The following is a 21,027-nucleotide window of genomic DNA, read 5'->3' as shown; positions in this document are numbered from 1 at the left end:
GTAGCTGAGTCTAATCACTGGGTCAAATGAGCCCTATTTAAATGGGCTCATGAGAAGTCAACAGCTGTAGTCAATCAGAATCACTTACAAGAAGTGAAGAGGCCATGACATGAAGCTAATTTGATTGACACAACTCGCTACATCACCAAAATTGACAAATTTTGTTGCTGTATGTATATTTTTGACCCAGCAGATTTGGTGACATTTTCAGCAGACCCATAAAAAATTTATGAAAGAACCAAATTTTATGACTGTTTTTTGTGACAAACATGTATGTGTTCCGATCACTCTATCACAGAAAAATAAGAGTTGTAGAACTTATTGGAAACTCAAGACAGCCATAACATTGTTTTTTACAAGTGTATGTAAACTTTTGACCACAACTGTACATTCATTTTGCCCCCAAAAATGTAGATGCCCCCCCGTCACACGCGTCGTTTCAACCAGACAGCCATTTGTAATCCATAGGGGGGCGCAGAAAATGTTTGGAAACCACTGGGGGGGCGCAGAAGAAAAAGTTTGGGAACCACTGGTTTAATGAATTATTAAAGGATATGTTTTATTGTAATATTTTCTTATTCTTGAGTTCCTTTACTAGGGTGTGTACATCAAAATTAGTAACTACATTGCAACAATAAACAATTTACCCTGTTTGTTAAAACTTATGTTGAACAGTTAATAGAAATGAAGTGGATAGGCAGAGAAAGAACAAAGAATCCTTTGGGTTCTGTTGTAATCTTCTACTAACCTGAGCAACAAGCAGCCTTGGTAAAGCATCCCGAAGACAAATGGACTGAGGTTTGTGAGGGATTTTAAAATGTTAACTAAGCTCCTGCATAAGTAACAGTGAGTTACTGCTTGATGGCATGAGATAATATTACCCATTTTAATATTTAAAACATACTGTTAACTCTCACACTGTGTTTTTGTGGTTTGAGCTCCAATATGGAGATGGCTTTCCCCACTTTGAACCGGATGACAGGTTCGCTTTGTGAACCAGAACTGATGCAGGAGAACAGTCAACAACTTACAACTCCATGGGATGGCAAAACACACAGTTCTTAGTTGCTTGTTTACATAAGAGTGAAGAAATTAGAGGCCAATATGGCTAATAATAACATTTCTGAATATCTGTAACAAATGATGGACCCAGACTAAAGTCAACAATTTGCGCAGACTCTATTCAGAACCAATGACGATCAACACTTATGATTCTAGTTGATCATCAAATAAAAAAAAAAACAAAACAGCTGTTTCATTATGTGAATCGATACTGATTTTCTAAAATTACCCTTTTGAAGAAACAGATACTTGGACACTAACAGGGAAATACCTATTCAAACCTGTCCTTTTTCCTATCTGTTCTATCTGTTGAAGCAAAAAAAATAAAACAAAAATGACTTGTTTTGACACTTCCTGTAAGGAAGTGTCCAAACCTGATCTGGTTCAAGTTAACTTCCTAGTGCAAGTGATCTTATCATTCTAGTTTAAGCTGGGGATTCCTGGTTTAGTTTTTTTTTTTTTTTTTTTTTCTGCTTTATTCCTGATTTTTTTGGTTTGTAATTTTGTTCTTATATGATTTTAAAAACTCAGCTCAGTCTGGTTCTCATTTTCTGATCTGGTGTCAACTGTGGCTAATCAGAAGAACCAAATGCAGACAAGATAGCGGTTGATATGTTCTCAGTTTAATGATAAATAAAGAAGACAAACAGTACAGTAGAGGTGCACAAAACCAGTGCTGGAGAATTACTATCCTATTTTCAGATGTGTACCGTCTTCAATACATCTGAATCTGAATAAGCTTGTACAAAGTTTTGTACAGTCTATAAATGGGAAATGGAAGACTGGCTAATACTGACATAAAATGTCACAATAATTAAATCCTAGAGCTAATAATGGCATCAGGTAGTTATGTAATCAGAAATTTTAACTTGTCAGGCACTTTTATCTTATGCTGATATTTGTCTAACTCTCAGACTGGAACTATTAAAATGAAAATTGCTGTTTACATGGAGTTTATGTGTTCTATTGTAGGTATCAATCAACATTTCTGTCACAACTGCACTCGTCCAAGTCAACATTATCAGCCCCTGGTTGCTTTTCAAGATGTCATAACCCTGAAAAACGGATGCGATAGTAAAGTGTTAGTTATGTAAAACCATATAGGGAATGTAAATTCCTTGATTCCTTCACTTTTCATCTAAAATCATGCATGTAGTTGTTCTTCATATACACTCTGACAGACAAGGCTTATCAGGTTTAATGATTCTGTAACTGTCTGCAACAGAAGCGCTGAGTGAAGAAGCCTCAGCCAATCTGCTGTAAGAACTGCAATTGGAATCTGCCTAAGAGTTTATTATCAGTAATGAACTTAATGACTTTTTCCACTGTTTTTAAAGAATGTGGAGTACAATTGTACATCTCTATAGTTCAAAACCTAAAATGTTTAAGTCAAACCAGAGTCTGACCATTTTACAGCGAGGGTATTTTCAATGTTTTTTTTTTTTTTGCTTTAGAACCACCACAGTTAGAGGATTTGTGAAACCTCAATTTTACTGTGTAAATCAAATGTTCACTAGTTTGATTCTTGTTTGGGTTCTTCTGAATCCAAAATCATGTATTATCTTATGAACTGGATGAATCTTTAGATTTCCATTATCTACTTTAACAGACTTATAATGTAATAGCTGAAAGTATTGTTATATGAGTTCAACAAAAAATAAAATATTAGGTTAACTTTTAAGTTGGAATTTAGCATTTTTATCATATTTAAAATTAAGGGATATATGGTGGCCATGAAATGATAACACCTGTAGAGTCAGCATAGAGTAGTAAAGTAGCTTGGAGCCATTTATAGTTTATAATGAACTAGAGAAAAAAGCTTTTTCTTAACCTTTTTAACATTTATTTATTTTCCCAATAATTATCCTTGTGGTGTAGCAGTAGAAAGAGTAGTGCTACTCATCATTGTGGTTTCTGCTCCAGGCAACAAAAGCAAAAGTGCAGGCCAGTGCTGCTAAAAGCAGCAGAACCACTCCAATGGCAACACCAAGGTGATTTCTAGAAGAAAAACCTGGAACCGTAGCAAAACATGTCAAATAACGACATAAGCAATTTGGTTGTGAGCTGTTTCAAGAGTTATTCCAGTGAAAAACAAAAACCAATGGAAATGATCCCTTCTTCTCTATTTGAATCATACCTTGGTTTGTTCTGATCATGGTTCTGTCCAGCCTGGTGGTGATGCTGTCCTTCAAACTGGCGAACAAAAAAATGCAGTCATATCTGCTCCAGTCTTCAGCTGTGACTGAAGAAATATTGAGATTAACACTCATCTGGAAGGTCCCATCATTGTTAGGGAGGATTTCTCCTTTCTCCACGCCTTCATAGAGTTCCTGTTCATCTTTCCTCCAAAACATTGTGGCTCTTTCAGGGTAGAAACCTGTAGCGTGGCAGGTGACCACAGAGGAGGGAGTCTTCTGGAGGAGAGACACTGAGGGGTGAACTGAAGACACAGGCCAAAAGAAATGTCAGCTCACAAAGCAACAACTCAAGGAGAGGACATGAAACTGAAAACAAATATCCAAAAACGGGAAAAATGCAGAATATATAGGAAATTGAATTCATATTAAAAACCAAATAGGAGGTTGTTCAATATTCTTTAGAACAATATGCTTTGACATTTTTAGTGCTGCATATTAAAATGGAATGATAAACTCCAAAAGCTACTAATAAACCATCACTAGGAGCTTAAGACTGAAAAAATATGCGTTTATATCCAAAAATGAACTACATGAGTGGAGTTTGTACCTGCTGTCTGTAAGGAACTTTTCCCATAATTCAAATACAGCTTAAGAAAATGTATGCAGTCCTCAGTCAAAGCATGCTTCCAAAACAGACTACTTCCATCTCTGTCCCAGTTGTGCTTGTTAATGACAGTCTGATGTCTTGGACTGATCCATGTCAAGGTTTTCAGGTCGAATCTTATGAGGTCGTCACCATCATAACCGTATTCATTAAAGCCATCAAATTCTCCGGTTTCATCGTCCCAAAAGCATCCATTTGTCCTCTGAAAAATGTGGACACCTGAAATAAAAAGATAAACTTAAATGTTTGAGTGCAGGAGTGAGACGACATCAAAACAGCAAGACATCTTTCATCAAAGACAAGTGAGTGTTGAGAGACGCTGTCTAGTTTCTGTCAGCAGGTAAATGTGTCTGGTACAAAAAGAAAGTATTATAGATCATAGATTAAGGTCTGTATTTTAATCTTCATGTTTGCACTCATGTTCAAGACTTTTATTTTGAAGTTAGGGAGGAAGTAGCTCTTGCATTGTAAACTTGTAGACAGAATAGACTAATAAAGTCTTAATATGGAGCTGATGGACTCCATATTAATCATATTAATCTTAGTCAACATCAGAAAAAAAATCTCCAAAACTAACTTATTTCTGCAGCAACATTTTCAGTACTTGGAACAAAGTTACATATTAACATAAATACTAGCTTTAAGCAATTTTTGAGCACTGAGAGAATACCACAAATACCATGAATATTCATGGTAGCATCTAAACATGTGGAAACCTTGTTGAGATACTGAAATAAAAGCATATTTCACAATTTTAACTCTCCAGAGTTTTAAAAACTTACATTTATGAAACCTTTATTGTAAATGTGAAAAAATAAAAATACTTCATTGATCATTATTAACTGATAGTCAATGTACATTGTCAACATTAGGCACCCACAAAAAAAAAAAAAAAAAAAAAAAAAAATATTAAACAGCATCATGAATAACTGCTGATTCCAGAAAGGAGAAAGGTGCAGCTATGCTTTTTGAACTTGTTCTGTTTAGGAATATCACATTTCTGATGTGTTCACAGATCTTTATCTGTGAACAGATAAAGATAACAGGTCTGTAGTCTGTTCTGTCAAGATGTCTGTTTACCTTCTGGTGTCCATTTCACTTTTGATATAGACAAGCATAAAAACTGCAATGTAGTCAAACTTGGCAAGAATATTTCACAATGATTACCTATTTTTAACCCTGGTTAACAAAATGTGGAACCTTTGCTCTGTTTGTGAAAACCAAAAGAGAGATTTAAGCAATTAAACCAGATATATTATTACAGTCTTATGAACCAAACATTTATAATGACCCTACATAGATATAGTCATCTTACAAAATGTGTCACTTACCCTCTGACTGGTTGAAGCGCTGTTTCAAGGTTATGATTGTCGCTTTAAAATCCAACTGGTTTAACAAGCACTTGTTATTCAACCACTGCGTTGAGGATCCTCTTCAAATAGTTTACTCATCCAGTGTGTTTTGAGTTTTGCATCCTTTAAGCCAGAGGTTCCCAAACTGTGGGGCGCGCCCCCTAGTGGGGGCGCTGTGTCATTGCAGGGGGGGCGCGGGAAGCCGATGAAAAAAAACAAAACATAAACACTGTATGCGCTGGGTTTTTACCTTAGAATGGCCAACTCTCTGTTATTCCTATGTCAATTTGATACTGTAGAGGCTTCCACACTTCCCATATTTGTGTCCTCTGTCACTTTTATCAGCAGTTAAAACTGTTTAATCCGTTGTTAACATGTTGTAACCTGTTTTTCCGAGCCGCCTTTAAACGCAACATGAGCGCTACGACGCTCGCGCTGGGTTTCCACCTGTGAAGGAGACCTGCTGCTGCTGTGCGGAGCTACGTAGGTTTGTGTTAGAATGTGTTAGGCCTAAACAGCAAAGGGAGAAACCGTTAAAGTACAACTCAAAACCACGTCTTTCTCGCTCTCTGTATCAGCGCAGCTACTGTGTGGCTAACTCGCTGTTACTGTCTCTTACTCTGCAGTTGTGGAGTCACAATGTCTGGGTTCATGAGCGCCCCCTGCGATGAGGCACGAGAACTGGCTGCCTCACCTCGAATCTTTTCGCTGCCGTTTCTGATCGCTCCTCAGCACACGAAACACGTTACACACACAGTTGGTGACAATAAAAACACAGTACATTAAATACATAAGCTAAATTATTGAAAATCAGTTCATAGATTAAAGGTTTTTAACCATTTTATTGGCGCGTACAGACAGGAGGAGCATGCTCTCATAGAATGGCAGCTAGTGCAGTTAGCGAGAGGTTGCGCAATCCCAGGTGAGGCTCAGCTCGCTGCTGCCTCACCGGCTTCGCTTCCAAGCATTTGAATGGGAAAATGCGAAAATTAAGCGATTTTGAAGAAAAAAAAATCATCAGATTTGGTTAAATTAAATGAAAAATATGTACTTTATAGTACAAACTACAGGGTGAAAATATCTTTATAAATGATTTTATTATTACATATTATTTTTCCATGATGACAGGTGAGGCTCAGCCTCACCTGCCTCCCCTGACCCCACGTCACTGATATATATCTTAAGAATCTTTTGATTCACAAATGTAAAGGGATTCTTCCATTATACTGTGCTGTGAAATCAGGCTGTTTTTTCTCTTATGTGTCCAAGTATGGCTGGAATACAACTACAGGTGATGGTCAAAATTTTTTTACATCATGAACAGATTGATATATTTCAAATGCTTTATTCTTTTAATGTTGATGATTATAACTCACAACTAAAAACCCCAAATTCAATATCTCAGAAAATTTGAATATTACTTCAGAGTTCAGACCAATACAAAAAAGGATTTTTAGAAATGTTGGCCAACTGAAATCTATGAATATGGGGCTCGTTTTGCCTAGATTACTGTAGCAATGCGGCGTGGCATGGAATCGATCAGTGTGTGGCGCTGCTCGGGTGTTGTTAGACCCCATGTTGCTCTGTTAGTGGCCTTCAGTTCTTTTGAATTGTTGGGTCTGATGTATCACGTCTTCCTCTTGACAATACGCCATAGGTTTTCTAAGGAGTTAAAGTCAGGAGAGTTTGCTGGCTAAGAACAAGGTTACCATGGAAATTAAACCAGGTACTGTTGCTTTGGCACTGTGTGCAGGTGCTAAGTCATGTTTGAAAATTAAATCTGTATATCCATAAAGTTGGACAGCAGTCAGAAGTGCCCTAAAACTTTCTGGTAGATGGCTGTGCTGACCTTGAACCTCAGAAACTCAGCTCTCTACGAATGTGTGTAGGAGCAGATTATGAATGAACGTTTTTGTGAATGGGTATTGGGTCACATGGTTCATCAGCGGTCTATTTAACAGGAACCTTTGTTGGTGAAGACAGGTATTCCTCCTGAAAGGCAGAAAAAGTTTTTCATCGCTGAATGCTGTACGCTCAAAGCTGAACGGTGAACGCTACATACCGTCACAGGTGTTTGATGAATCGTAAAATATACATTTTCTGGCTTTGATGATCACTGCCGAGATGCAAAGAAAATAAAGGGATGACCTGCACAACAATCAAATACAACTCTGATTTTAATTTAGCTGACAAGGTAATCAACACTTCACCTTTCCCTTGGCGTACCACCTTGGTGGCTTAAAGCTTTGGCTGAACACAGAGGTCTGTGCACAGCCTGCCTCTAGCAATGACATTTGTGTCTTACCCTCTTATGCAAGGTGCCAAAGATAATCTTTTGGGCAACTGTCAGGTCAGCAATCATCTCAATTATTGTGTAACTTACAGAACTGAACTGAGAGACAATTTAAAAGTCTTTGCAGGTGTTTTGAATTAACTGATTAGTGTGTGGCACCAGGGGTTTTCAATATTGAACCTTTTCACAATATTCTAATTTTCTGAGATACTGAATTTGGAGTTTTCGTGAGTTGTCAGTAATAATCGTCAACATTAAAGAAACATACATTTGAAATGTATGTAATGAATGAATATAATATACAAATTTTACTTTTTGAATGGGATTACTGATTTATATCAACTTTGACACATTATTCTATTTTTTTTTACCAGCACCTGCACATAGCTGAGGGTTGGAGCATGAATTTTGCTTTGTCAAAAAATAAAGTAAGTAAAATGTGACTACCTGGAGATACAACATGGCAGATGAAAAACAAAGCAAAAATCTTCATCTTGTCTTTTGTTATTTTGATGAAATTCTGTTTATGGAGGAAACAAATCAGTCAACATATACTTAGCACAATATACTGTGTCTAAAAATTTGCTGTCTAAAAATAAATTTAGCATCATCATTTACTTAATCAAATAACTTGTCATTATCAGTAAACCTTAAGAACAAAACTACTTTCAAACAAGATTTTTGAGTGCTAAGAAGACTGTATTTAAACTGATTATAAAAGTGATGTGAATCACCTTTTTAAATTAGTATTTGTCTTATACTGGCTATCATGAGACTGCACTCTAAGAAATGAAATTCTGATGCTGCTTGTTTTATTTAACCGTTTTATGTTCAAATTACTACTTAAAATTACGTTTTTATGCTAAACATACTCAGTTATGTCAACTGGTTCCACTAAACTAGCTTATGAGAATATGAAATTCAGTCAACAAAATCACAGAACCAGCAGTATGTGAAAAAATAGAATTAAACTTAAGTCTAAATTGTTGAATTTACTCAACTGAATTTATGTCTTTATTTAAATGATTATGTTGAAAGTACAGGTATAACACTCTTTATTTTAATTAGCTTAGTGGAACCAGTTGACATAAATTGGTTAAATAAGTTGAACATTTCATTTCTTAGAGTGTGTCAGAGATCAGAGTTCCCGTAAAAGAAAGAAAAAGTTTGAAAGCATAGAGTTTTAGGTAAAATAATAAGTACCTCAAAGTACAACAGTAAAAATGGTGTATTTACTCTGCAACCCTCCATATGTCTTGCATACTCGTGAAAGCAGATGCACCTGCTGTGTGGTGGTTATTTTCTAGATCAGGTTTGTGTGTGCATTTGTTTTCATTCATGAAAAACGTATCAAGCCCAATGTGTTATAAATCTATATTATGACTTCCACTTTCTGAAATGAGTGATACAAATATTGAAGACTATCATATTCATATTTATTTTATCTTTACTTATATTATCTTATACTTATAAAAAAGCATCATGTGAATTCCAAATTCACATAACCACACGAGGTTTTAAACAAGTTTTAACTGTCTTAATGTGAGACCCAACAAAGTGAAACTTTAAATGACCTTTTCAGTTACAAATGTTTTTCAGAAGTATAACAAGACAGGAAGAAAAAAGTCAGACAACAAATGTACCTGGCAAACGCCTGGCTCAAACTTTTAGAGTTAGGTTTTATCTCACTACCTCACCATACCTGTTGCCATCAACCCTGTCCAATAATCCTGCTTCTTTCCAAAGATCTTCTGTCCTTGCCCCTCTCCTCTTTACTCAGTTCCAATGTATTATTTCTTACTAGATTTAAACCTCAGTTTGATATACCATTGTAGTTGCAGAATGAGAACACTTACCTGTAGATTGTAATTGTAACCTTGCTCTTGGATATTTGTTGTAAGAAATAAAAGTCTCCCCAATTTTTAACAGCGGTTTTGTAACATACACAGTGACAACGCACGTCGTTCGTCTTAAATGGAGAACTGAAAGCAGAAGTTATCATGGATCTTTTTTAGCCAATCGGAATCTGAGACATGATCATAGATCACATGATAGTCAGGGTGGTATCTGAGCTACATTTATGATTGCTGTAAAATCTGTCGCTCTATGCATTTGGCAAGGTTTTTTTCTTAGAAACCAAACTTTTTTTATACCATATTAAATAACTGATCTGGACTTTATTGTTTATGTAATGGGGGAGACAAAAAAATCAAGGTTTGAAGATAATTTTTAATTAAAGATTTATAAAACATAACAGCTTGATTTAGGTTTACAGTCTCTGCGTATTGCTCATTAATGTCAAGATTGTAGAGTGGTGAGGAAGACGCAGTGGACCCAGGTTTGTAGAATAAAACAATGATTTAATGACTAAGAGTACAAAAATCAGGCAGCACAGGCAGGAACTCAGAATTTGGTAGCAACTGGTAAAAAAGTACTCAAAATGGGAACAAAGATGGCAGTGGACAAGACAAGAACCCAACAAGGAACAAGAGACACAGGTGGGATTAAATACACAGGGTAATGAGACACAGCTGGGATCAATCAAGGGGTAGCCAGGACAACAAGGAGACTCAGCTGACAGAAACCAAAATAAACTCACAGAAAAACTCAAATCCTCATAATTAATGTCCATTTTGGAAACGGATCTCACAACCTAAGCTGCTAAAACATCATTGATTAAAACAGCAAAAATGTGGTACAAGATTGCATTTAATCACCTTATTTTACTCAACATATCCAGATTTATTGCATCTTTAAATTATATACACCGTCACAAAACATCATGCAAACATCAGAAATATTTAATTGGTAAACTGGTATAATTTGGAAATGGTAAGCTTAAAGCAAGGAGATAGGTATAGTATATCAATATCAGATGTAATACATTTTAAACATTTTACATAAAAAATTATCCATAACATATCACCACTGCTGTCTTGGTAATTACTTTTTCAGCATCCATTTGAAATAGTTTTAGCAGTAAAGCTTTGCTGCATGTCTATTAACTTTGACTCAATTCACAGTTAAATAGTTATTTAGATTAGCATTTACTAACATACACACATATATTATTAGTACCTGTTCATAATACATTCACAAACTAAAATTTTAATTTCTTTACATTGGCTACATTATGAAAAGGAATGCTGTTAAATGTACATCCATTTAAAGTTGGCTTTTTTAAAGCTTCCAGAGCCAGTTATGGTTCTCCAACAGAATAGACATTTTGTCATGATTTGGAGATGTGATGGTGAGGAGAAACGCAGACGAGCCCGGGTAGACATGTTTAAAGTTGATTTAATGACAAAACCAGGTCACAAATTCCAAAACCTCCAGAAGCACAGGGGAACAGCCAGCACCATAGACATCAATACGTAGACCCTCATGGAGCGCTGAGTCATACGTAAAAGCGTCCGCCACCTTGTATGTGGCAGCAGAGCGATCGGAGCTCCATAAGTCCTGTGCTGTGTGGACTTGTTTCAACCGTTTTACGAAACAAACTGGATTCATTAGGATTACCTTCCCCAGGTAAGGATGAAAGATCAGAATTACTTGACTTTGCAGCCAGAAATTCGCTTTTAAACAACCGAAAAATATTTCCTATGTAGCTAAATTGGCCCGAAATAACCCCTGATTATTAGCTTAGCAGCTAACGTTTTCATACTGTTTTCTAATGAGAGAGCTGATGAAAAACCACTGTTAGAGGAGAAGTTCATTAAAAACCAGAGGATTTAGTGAGGAAAGATCAGTCAGGATCAGAGCTGGAGCTGCTGTTCTTCAGTCTGTTTCCAGCTCAGCTTCTCCATGTCGGTATTTAGCTTTAAAGATGCTACGAGTCAGAGCCCAACATGCTGAAAATGTCTTACTGAATGTGAAAGAAACATATACGGAACATATCGTATGTATTTTCTATTACACTTTTGGATAATTTCTCTTTTATCCTTGGCTTTAGCCTGTGAACCAGGACGTCTCAGAAGTCATTGAGTTCTCCCAGTGTGACCAGCAGTCTGAAGCATGTGACCAGTGTTCCCAGTATAATAAATAAATGTTTTATTCTTTCACCAAAACTGGCATTAGCCAATGAAACACAGCCCCTGTGGTAAGGTCCATTGAAGAAGGACCCGACAAGGAACAAAGACAACAGGTGGACTTAAATACACAGGGAAGATAATTAGGGAATGAGACACACCTGGGAAGCAATCAAGGGGAAGGAGTCAGGACACCACAAGGACTCACAGGGGAACAGAACTAAATAAACACAGAAAAACCTCAATAAATACACAGAAAAAACAGATCGCAATATTTATGTTAGGACCTTTTACTCATTCTTATCAACTGCTGCCAATGAAGGTGGCATGCAATACAAATGATGGTAATAAATGAAATACAGTATAAAATAATTTTCCAAAGAACAAAAAGATCATTTATGTGTACAAATTAAATGACCTATGCTACTTTGAATAAATCTAACTTACTGTTTAATTTGTGATCATAAAGGCTTAAATACCCACAATCCCATTAGGAGACCAAAGTCAGAGCAGGATGCTGCATTTCTCCATCTTGATTCTCAAGTCAGTTTCTCAGAGAGACATGTTTTCAGAGTCTGAAGAACAAAAACATGCTGTTGATCTACTAATCTTAGAATTACTTCACCGATTATTTGGTGAAACACAAATTAAATGTCAGAAAAAGAGCAACAAATGTTAGGACTTACCAGACATATATGGTCTTTCTGAAACTAATACAGATAATTTGGGTTTTAATATTTAAACATGTTACACAACTTTGAGAGAGAACACATCTTTATTTTATATTTTTCAATTTAATGTTACATTCAACATAAGAGTAAATTTATTTTATTCAGTTTGTACTTGATTAAGTTTGAGGAGGAATCCAGCTTTAAGATGCTCTTACCATTCCTCTTCTTGTAGGCAGTAAATGCTAAAGCGATGATGATGATGGCAATCACAACAGAAATGATAGCAATGACGATTCTTATCTGAGATGATTCATCTGTAGAAAGTCAAACAAAATTAACAGTTCATGTAAGAACACAGGATAAATTAGAAACCGATATATTAATATTAATGTGAATATATCAATATTAAAAAACATCCACATTATTATTACATAATCATATTATTGTTATATAATATTACTGCTGTTAATATATTTACAAAACAGTAAAACCCATTTATTTGAGTATTTGACGTATGGCTGTGTGGGAGATTGGAACTATGATTTACAATAAGGGAAAATCCCAAAGGGAATAATAAAGTTTCTATCTATATCAAGCCATAGATGTTATAAAAACTGATGCATTTTTTGAGAAAATGTCACATAAAGGGATCTTATTTTTAAGAAGTGCTAAACAAGATCAGCAGTGTTGCAAACAAATTTTCTCCAAAAGTTTAAGTAAAGCAGAATATGTTTATTGTTTTCCAGACTTTCTGATTTAAGCAGAATTCAAAAGCTTTAGCATACATGTCCAAAATACTGATGGTTATGATGCTGAAATATGGATATTTATCCTCACCCCAGTTGGTCTCGATTACTTCTTTATCCAACTTGATCAGGATTTTGTCCTCAGCTCCAATAAACTGAAACACACAGTCGTACCTCACCCAATCCACAGGTGGGATAGATGAAATATCCAGATCAATACGATACTGGAATGTACTATCCTCATTGTTGAGGACTTCTCCAGGGTTCACACCCTCATGAATCTCCTCTCCATCCTTCCTCCAGAACATCAGGAAACTCTTTGGGTAGAAACCAGTAGCGTGACACCTGACTGGAGAGGAGGGAGTTTTCTGAAGGAGAGAAACTGAGGGGTAATCTGAACACGATGGGGGGGAAAACAGAAGAGGAAAGAGGTCGTAAGTATATGTAATCCAAGTTTATGGCTGTGTTGATTTAATTATGTTTCTATGACAATTTAGAGCAAGTTGGTTGAAAAATATGAGCAAAGTACTTTTACTCAAATGGCTTCAATCAGAACTAACTGCAAAACATAAGTGTTATTGAAAACATAATTTTAGAGATAACTCCTGAAAGAGAGGGATAAGCATAAAATTAATGTTTATGTTTCAGCTGACTGAATGGAAGTACATTCAGTCAGCTGAAGAACTGTATCTGTTTTAAACAAAGAACTTTGTCCAGAGACCAATGAGGCATTAAATAACCCGTAGCATAGATCTGTGAGCAGATAACGGTGAAGAACTGTACCTGTTTTAAACAAAGAGCTTTGTCCATAGACCAGTGTGGTATTTAATATCTCATAGCATAGATCTGTGAGCGCATAATGGTGAAATTCTAGATCTCGTGTATCCATATCCCAAAGCTGTTTAAGAAAAACTGCCTCTTTTTTCAGAGCAATCCATTTCAGTCCTTTTAAGTCAAATTCAACAAAGTCTTCTCCATCATAACCGTACTTCAAAAAGCCCTTAAGCTCTTTAGTTTCAATGTTCAGTTGACAGCCTCCTACCATCTGGAAAATATGGATACCTGAAACAAAAATATTTTTTAATGCTTAAACATGGCATTAATACTGTAGTGCAGTTTTAAGCAATATTAAATTGCAGAAGTGATAAAATAGTGATAGAATAGTACTGTATTGAGGCAGCAAGTGTGTTGACAAATTGACAGATTAATAAACATTACCTTCAGTTTGATTGAAGTTCTTCATAAGCTCAGCGATTATATATTTAAAGAAGGCAGGATTATCGATAAAGCAAAAACGTTTGAGAAGCTCAAATATTTTTGGATTATCACTAAGTAATTTTTTCACCCAGCCTATTTTTGCATCAATTGCTTCATTGTTACAATGAGATGTATCGATGTCATCCAATCTTCCAACCGCTTCAAATGGAAGGAAGCTTGTGAGCCCAGAGGATCCAGTGAAGTAAACCTTGAGAACGTGTGTCTCTGCATGAAAAAAAAAAGATTGTTTAGACAAAATGTATAATATTTTTTTATTATAAAAAGCTTGTCCTCTTGCTGCAGTCTTTGAGTGAAAATCTTTAATTTATATTTACATTATAAATATCGAGTTCTGGAGGGCATTTAGTTGATTGTAAATCTCTCCATTTTGTCTCATGTTTCTTTAAGAAATAATGTCATGAATTTACCAGATTTACACATAGCTTGAGGTTAGATCAATGTTTTTTAAAACCAGGTAAAAACAGATGATTTTTACATAAAAACGAACACAAGACAGATGCACTTTCTTAAAACCATTTGTGTATTTAACAGTTTGTTACAATATAAAAAACAATCTAGCCAAAGTGAGAGGATAATGTCTCTCAAAAATTATCAACTAAAAATATATATATAAATATACATCTGCCTTCTGTGTATGTCAGATAAATACTTGGATGATTGTAAAAAAGGCTCAAATTCAGCACAGTTATATAAAGACAAATGAGGTATACAATTCAACATCAGTTGTACAGAAAGATGCCCAATTTAATTTGAAAGCTAATAAGTCAATAAATAATTGATGGGAATCAGTTCTTCGATAAACTGATTCCCATTGAGTGAAAGCTGGTGTTCTTTGAAAACAGCCAAACTTCCCATAGAATCAACAATTAAAATATTTATTTAAATTAAATTATGCTTTCAAAGCAACTCCAAACAGGAGGGTTTTTAGTGTAGATTTAAAGCCAAGACGTTTCTCAACGGTTTCGCAGAAACAACCTCCTTGTCACGAAAGGTAACAATTCCCACACCGCTTTTTCTATACGATATGGAAAAGCACAGTGATATGATCTTCATAGTTATTACAGTTTAAAGAGTTAAATAAGATTTACATAACATCTCACAGGAGATGAAAAGGAGAAAAAAACATGCAAGGTTTTGCCTTTTCTTACCTGCAGATGAGCCTTGGCTGAACATGAGAAGTATCACTAACCACTTCATCTTGCTTAGAAAGCTGAAGTGTAAATGGAGACCTAAGGGAAAGTTTCAGTTGTTGAACTTGTTAGTTAAGTCTAAAACGGCTTAAATACCCGCCCAATTGCTCTTGGGCGGGTTTAATGTGATCAGTGAGTCAATGCTTGACTTAAACCTCTTGTCAGTTTGATAATATCTGTTATGTCCACATGACCATCCAAAGAACTACAAGTAAAATAAAATATGACTTCCTTGTAGGTCTATCTCTGCCATTTTGAGGTTTTATCTGAACATTTTGTGAATCAGTATGTTACCTTTCATAGTGTATTGCAGATCGCAGATTAGAAAAAAATACACAATGCACTTTCATCTGGTGATTAGATATTTCAAACGGAAATTTCTGCATAGATCTTTTATTCTTTTTTTTCTTAGTTGATTGAAAAAATGTCTGTTATATCTTTGGAGTGGGGATTTCATCTTATCAAAAGAATAAAAGTAGTAAAGAAGCAATTTATTCTGTATCAGACTTAAATAACTGTATATTGTCAAATATATCTTTTAAATGAACCAACATATTCATGAATCCCTCATTAAATAATTTTGAAAATCTTGAAAGTTTTCCTAGAGGTTGTTTACCATAGTTCAATTTTAAAACAGAATAAAAATGGAAGTAAAAAAGGACAGGGAAGTTCTGAACGTGTTTTTGCACATGTTCAAAACTTTTCAAGAAAACAATGCTTTATTTCTCCAGAAAAGTGAACTACCTAAAAGTAAGTATCTATTACATGCATGCTTTAGGTGTGTGACTGAATCTTCTTCTCTTTTGGCTTTTTCCTTCTGCATTTGCCCAGTAATTAATATGTTTCAATACAGACAGGTTCTCTCCATCGTCTAGCCTTTCACCATCTAACTTCATCTCCTCTTTCACCATAAATCTCCTTCTGGTCTCTCACCCTGAGGCTCCAACATCATGTCCTGATGTAATCACTGTATCTCCTCTGAACATGTTCAAACAATCTCAGTCTGGTCTCTCTAACTATATCTCCAAAATATCTAATATTAGTGGTACGTGTCTGAATAAAGTAATAGTGAGACTAAATTATTTCAACTGACCGATCGTTGGGTTATATAAGATCTTTATAAATACTGGAGCAGATGTTTTCTTTTTTTTTAATTCATATTTTTTTTTTATTTGTTCTACATTTGGGAAGAAGATACATACATATGGATTATACAACAATCCCAAAGTCAGGTGGAGATAAAAACAGAAATAATATAAATATAGTTTATAATATAAATATAATGAGATCTTTTATTTATTTATTTTTCTCACCTGTTCACAGAGGTTTTTCACAGTCCTTATAATTATCTCATTATAATGAGATAATTTATTTTATTTTTTTTAACAGAGTGGCGGAAACGGGCTTCCATAAAACAGAGACTCACTTTGTTTTTAATTTTGTTTGAAACTTTATTTTTTTCAGGGAGATAAAACTTTTTTTTAATCGAAATAACCTAGCAATGCAGGGTCATTGCTATGAAGCCTGCTAGACTTTGTTAATTTTTCCAATAATTATCCTTGTGGTGTAGCATTAGAAAGAGTAGTACTACTCATCATTGTGGTTTCTCCTCCAGGCAACAAAAGCAAAAGTGCAGGCCAGTGCTGCTAAAAGCAGCAGAACCACTCCAATGGCAACACCAAGGTGATTTCTAAAAGAAAAACCTGCAACCATAGCAAAACATGTCAAATAACGACATAAGCAATTTTTCATTGTGAGCTGTTTCAAGAGTTATTCCAGTGAAAAACAAAAACCAATGGAAATAATCCCTTCTTCTCTATTTGAATCATACCTTGGTTTGTTCTGATTATGGTTCTGTCCAGCCTGGTGGTGATGCTGTCCTTCAAACCGGCGAATAAAAAAATGCAGTCATATCTCCTCCAGTCTTCAGCTGTGACTGAAGAAATATTGAGATCAACACTCATCTGGAAGGTCCCATCATTGTTAGGGAGGATTTCTCCTTTCTCCACGCCTTCATAGAGTTCCTGTTCATCTTTCCTCCAAAACATTGTGGCTCTTTCAGGGTAGAAACCTGTAGCGTGGCAGGTGACCGCAGAGGAGGGAGTCTTCTGGAGGAGAGACACTGAGGGGCGAACTGAAGAGACAGGCCAAAGAAATGTCAGCTCAAAAAGCAACAACTCAAGGAGAGGACATAAAACTGAAAACAAATATCCAAAAACAGGAAAAATGCAGAATATATAGGAAATTGAATTCATATTAAAAACCAAATAGGAGGTTGTTCAATATTCTTTAGAACAATATGCTTTGACATTTTTAGTGCTGCATATTAAAATGGAATGATGAACTCCAAAAGCTACTAATAAACCATCACTAGGAGCTTAAGACTGAAAAAATATGCGTTTATATCCAAAAATGAACTACATGAGTGGAGTTTGTACCTGCTGTCTGTAAGGAACTTTTCCCATAATTCAAATACAGCTTAAGAAAATGTATGCAGTCCTCAGTCAAAGCATGCTTCCAAAACAGACTACTTCCATCTCTGTCCCAGTTGTGCTTGTTAATGACAGTCTGATGTCTTGGACTGATCCATGTCAAGGTTTTCAGGTCGAATCTTATGAGGTCGTCACCATCATAACCATATTCATTAAAGCCATCAAATTCTCCGGTTTCATTGTCCCAAAAACATCCATTTGTCCTCTGAAAAATGTGGACACCTGAAATAAAAACATAAAAAATGTTTGGATGTAGTGAGATGACATCAAAACAGCAAGACATCTTTCATCAAAGACAAGTGAGTGTTGAGAGACACTGTCTAGTTTCTGTCAGCATATAAATGTGTCTGGTACAAATAGCATGTATTATCTTGGATCATAGATTAAGGTCTGTATTTTAATCGTCATGTTTGCACTCATGTTTAAGACTTTTATTTTGAAGTTAGGGAGGAAGTAGCTCTTGCATTGTAAACTTGTAGACAGAATAGACTAATAAAGTCTTAATATGGAGCTGATGGACTCCATATTAATCATATTAATCTTAGTCAACATCAGAAAAAAAAATCTCCAAAACTAACTTATTTCTGCAGCAACATTTTCAGTACTTGGAACAAAGTTACATATTAACATAAATACTAGCTTTAAGCAATTTTTGAGCACTTAGAGAATACCACAAATACCATGAATATTCATGGTAGCATCTAAACATGTGGAAACCTTGTTGAGATGCTGAACTAAAAGCATATTTCACAATTTTAACTCTCCAGAGTTTTAAAAACTTACATTTATGAAACCTTTATTGTAAATGTGAAAAAAAATAAATAAAAATACTTCATTGATCATTATTAACTGATAGTCAATGTACATTGTCAACATTAGGCACCCACAGAAAAAAACAAAAACAAAAAAAAACTATTTTTTTATTAAACAGCATCATGAATAACTGGCTGATTCCAGAAAGGAGAAAGGTGCAGCTATGCTTTTTGAACTTGTTCTGTTTAGGAATATCACATTTCTGATGTGTTCACAGATCTTTATCTGTGAACAGATAAAGATAAAGGTCTGTAGTCTGTTCTGTCAAGATGTCTGTTTACCTTCTGGTGTCCATTTCACTTTTGATATAGACAAGCATAAAAACTGCAATGTAGTCAAACCTGGACAAGAATATTTCACAATGATTACCTATTTTTAACCCTGGTTAACAAAATGTGGAACCTTTGCTCTGTTTGTGGAAACCAAAAGAGAGATTTAAGCAATTAAACCAGATATATTATTACAGTCTTAAGAACCAAACATTTATAATGGTCCTACATATATATAGTCATCTTACAAAATCTGTCACTTACCCTCTGACTGGTTGAAGCGCTGTTTCAAGGTTATGATTGTCGCTTTAAAGTCCAACTGGTTTAACAAGCACTTGTTATTCAACCACTGCACATGTTGAGGATCATCTTCAAATAGTTTACTCATCCAGTGCGTTTTGGCTTTTGCATCCTTTAAGCTGTTGTCACAGTATGCCACCACTACACCATCAACTACTGCAGATGCCAAAAACTCTGGAAAATCTGAGATCCCTGTAGTGGCAGAGAGGATATACCAGAGGGAATGTGGTTCTGTGGGAGAAAAGCAATTCCCTGTAAATCTTTTTGTTTACATGTATATTTCTTAGTAAAAATCTGTTTTTCTGCAAACAAACTTGCATGCAAGTCATAGTTTACACTACAAATGTTGTTAAATTTGTGCATCAAAATTTAACAACATTCTTGCAGTGAGCCAACATTGCTAACCCCTATACCACTATGAAGCACCAATAGTCAAAGCATAGTTAAGTTTTATATTCTATTTGAAAACAGGAGAAACATCATTTCACTGAACAACTCACGACAGTACATAAACATTTTATTTCCTGTTTACACAGACTAGACATTCAAAGCATCTGTTTCCAGGATCAGTCTCTACTGTGAAGTAATAAACCACCAGGCAGCTCCATAAACAAATGTATGCAATTCAGAGGTCAGGCTCACTTAATTTCCAATTATAAGTCAGCAAAAGTAGCTTTACTTTTCAGTAATTATGAATTAGGAGTAGAAGAGGGAAGACTATACCCAGAAATGCAATATGACAGATGAGAAGAAAAGTAAAAAGCCTCTTCATCCTCTTATGATGCTCATGGATAAAAAGATCTCTGCAATCAGAAAAGCATGAAATCTGTAAACTTTCTTAGCATGTCAACTTACCTGCATATATTTTTACTCAGCTGTGTTTACAAAAAATTTTGGTGACACACTTATGGAGAAGAATTAGCTTCCTGTGTCCAGCAGCTTATTTGTGTTTATCCATGGAAATTAGACTCTGTTGCCATTAGAAACATAAAATTTAGATATGTTACAATTGTCATTTATTAATTAAACCTTTCAAAAGCCATGTCTTTTTAAAAAAATATGTAACCCAAATCACAATGCTTTTGTAAACAGTTACAGTGTTTACCACCAGAAAGACATGGCTGGATCTGCTTTAGTAAACAAGAAAATGACAACTAAAATCAAACAATAAATTCATATTTGGCTTAAACAAAAATCAAAACATCTACATTCTGGGAGAAATAATTAAATAAGCATATAATTTCGTGATTTCATTAAACGTGCTGTCAAAATCTTGGGTTGTGTTTACTCAGCATGCTTGTAGAAATTTGCACACTCACCTGTTACATCATGCTGCATTTAGGAAATTCTTTGTGGTAAATGAAAATTAACTCGTTTCTAGATTAGAAAACCGTTACTGCGTCAGTCCAAAGCGTCTCTTCATGTTACTGAAATGACAGAAGAATCATAACAGAGTGGTCACTTGACCAACAGGAGAGCAGATTTCATCACACATTGCGCATTAAAAGGCGGAAGCAAGAGGGAAAGTGAAAGTAGGACTGTGGTGTTTAAATTAGCAGTGTCAGCAATAGATTTTAAGGTCTCTGTGTTGATACATGTGTAAAATAGAGAGATTTAATAATTATCAGACTCATAGCCAATATCTTATGTACACCATAAAAATCTTTGCAAATCTATTACCAAAATTATCATTTTATTGTGGCTTTACGTTGACGTTTTTAAAGCCATTTT

The 21,027-nt window shown here is 35.2% G+C and overlaps 1 protein-coding gene and 1 pseudogene across 5 annotated transcripts; both read right to left on the bottom strand.

The window, feature by feature from the left end:
* Positions 1–1,663: 1,663 nt before the first annotated feature.
* On the bottom strand, positions 1,664–16,061 carry LOC106911450 (uncharacterized; annotated as a pseudogene). The gene is made up of 9 exons (XR_015764582.1): positions 15,381–16,061; positions 14,173–14,436; positions 13,738–14,016; positions 13,046–13,348; positions 12,347–12,522; positions 5,196–5,438; positions 3,808–4,083; positions 3,200–3,502; positions 1,664–3,073 (listed from the first exon to the last, which is right to left on the bottom strand). The product of XR_015764582.1 is annotated as an uncharacterized LOC106911450 (transcript).
* A 787-nt stretch (positions 16,062–16,848) lies between these two features.
* LOC106919413 (major histocompatibility complex class I-related protein 1-like) lies at positions 16,849–20,775 on the bottom strand. 4 transcript variants are annotated; one of them, XM_088010459.1, is made up of 6 exons: positions 20,616–20,770; positions 20,020–20,099; positions 19,261–19,488; positions 17,861–18,136; positions 17,254–17,556; positions 16,849–17,125 (listed from the first exon to the last, which is right to left on the bottom strand). In XM_088010459.1, exons 2-6 carry the CDS (start codon positions 20,066–20,068, stop codon positions 17,010–17,012), a joined length of 972 nt encoding a protein of 323 aa, XP_087866585.1. In that variant the 5' UTR covers positions 20,069–20,099; positions 20,616–20,770; the 3' UTR covers positions 16,849–17,009. The 4 variants fall into 4 exon arrangements, with proteins under 4 accessions (XP_087866585.1, XP_087866583.1, XP_087866586.1 ...); XM_088010457.1 differs by having other exon boundaries at positions 19,261–19,527; positions 20,616–20,769; XM_088010460.1 differs by lacking the exon at positions 20,020–20,099 and adding an exon at positions 20,152–20,266 and having other exon boundaries at positions 19,261–19,527; positions 20,616–20,766.
* Positions 20,776–21,027: the final 252 nt, after the last annotated feature.

Source organism: Poecilia mexicana, unplaced genomic scaffold (genome assembly GCF_051168715.1).
Source record: "Poecilia mexicana isolate PSO_F unplaced genomic scaffold, ASM5116871v1 scaffold_11, whole genome shotgun sequence".
In the NCBI taxonomy this organism is placed as follows: domain Eukaryota; kingdom Metazoa; phylum Chordata; class Actinopteri; order Cyprinodontiformes; family Poeciliidae; genus Poecilia; species Poecilia mexicana.
The sequence above is the reverse complement of the archived record's forward strand: the minus strand, read 5'-3'. Positions and strand labels throughout refer to the sequence as shown.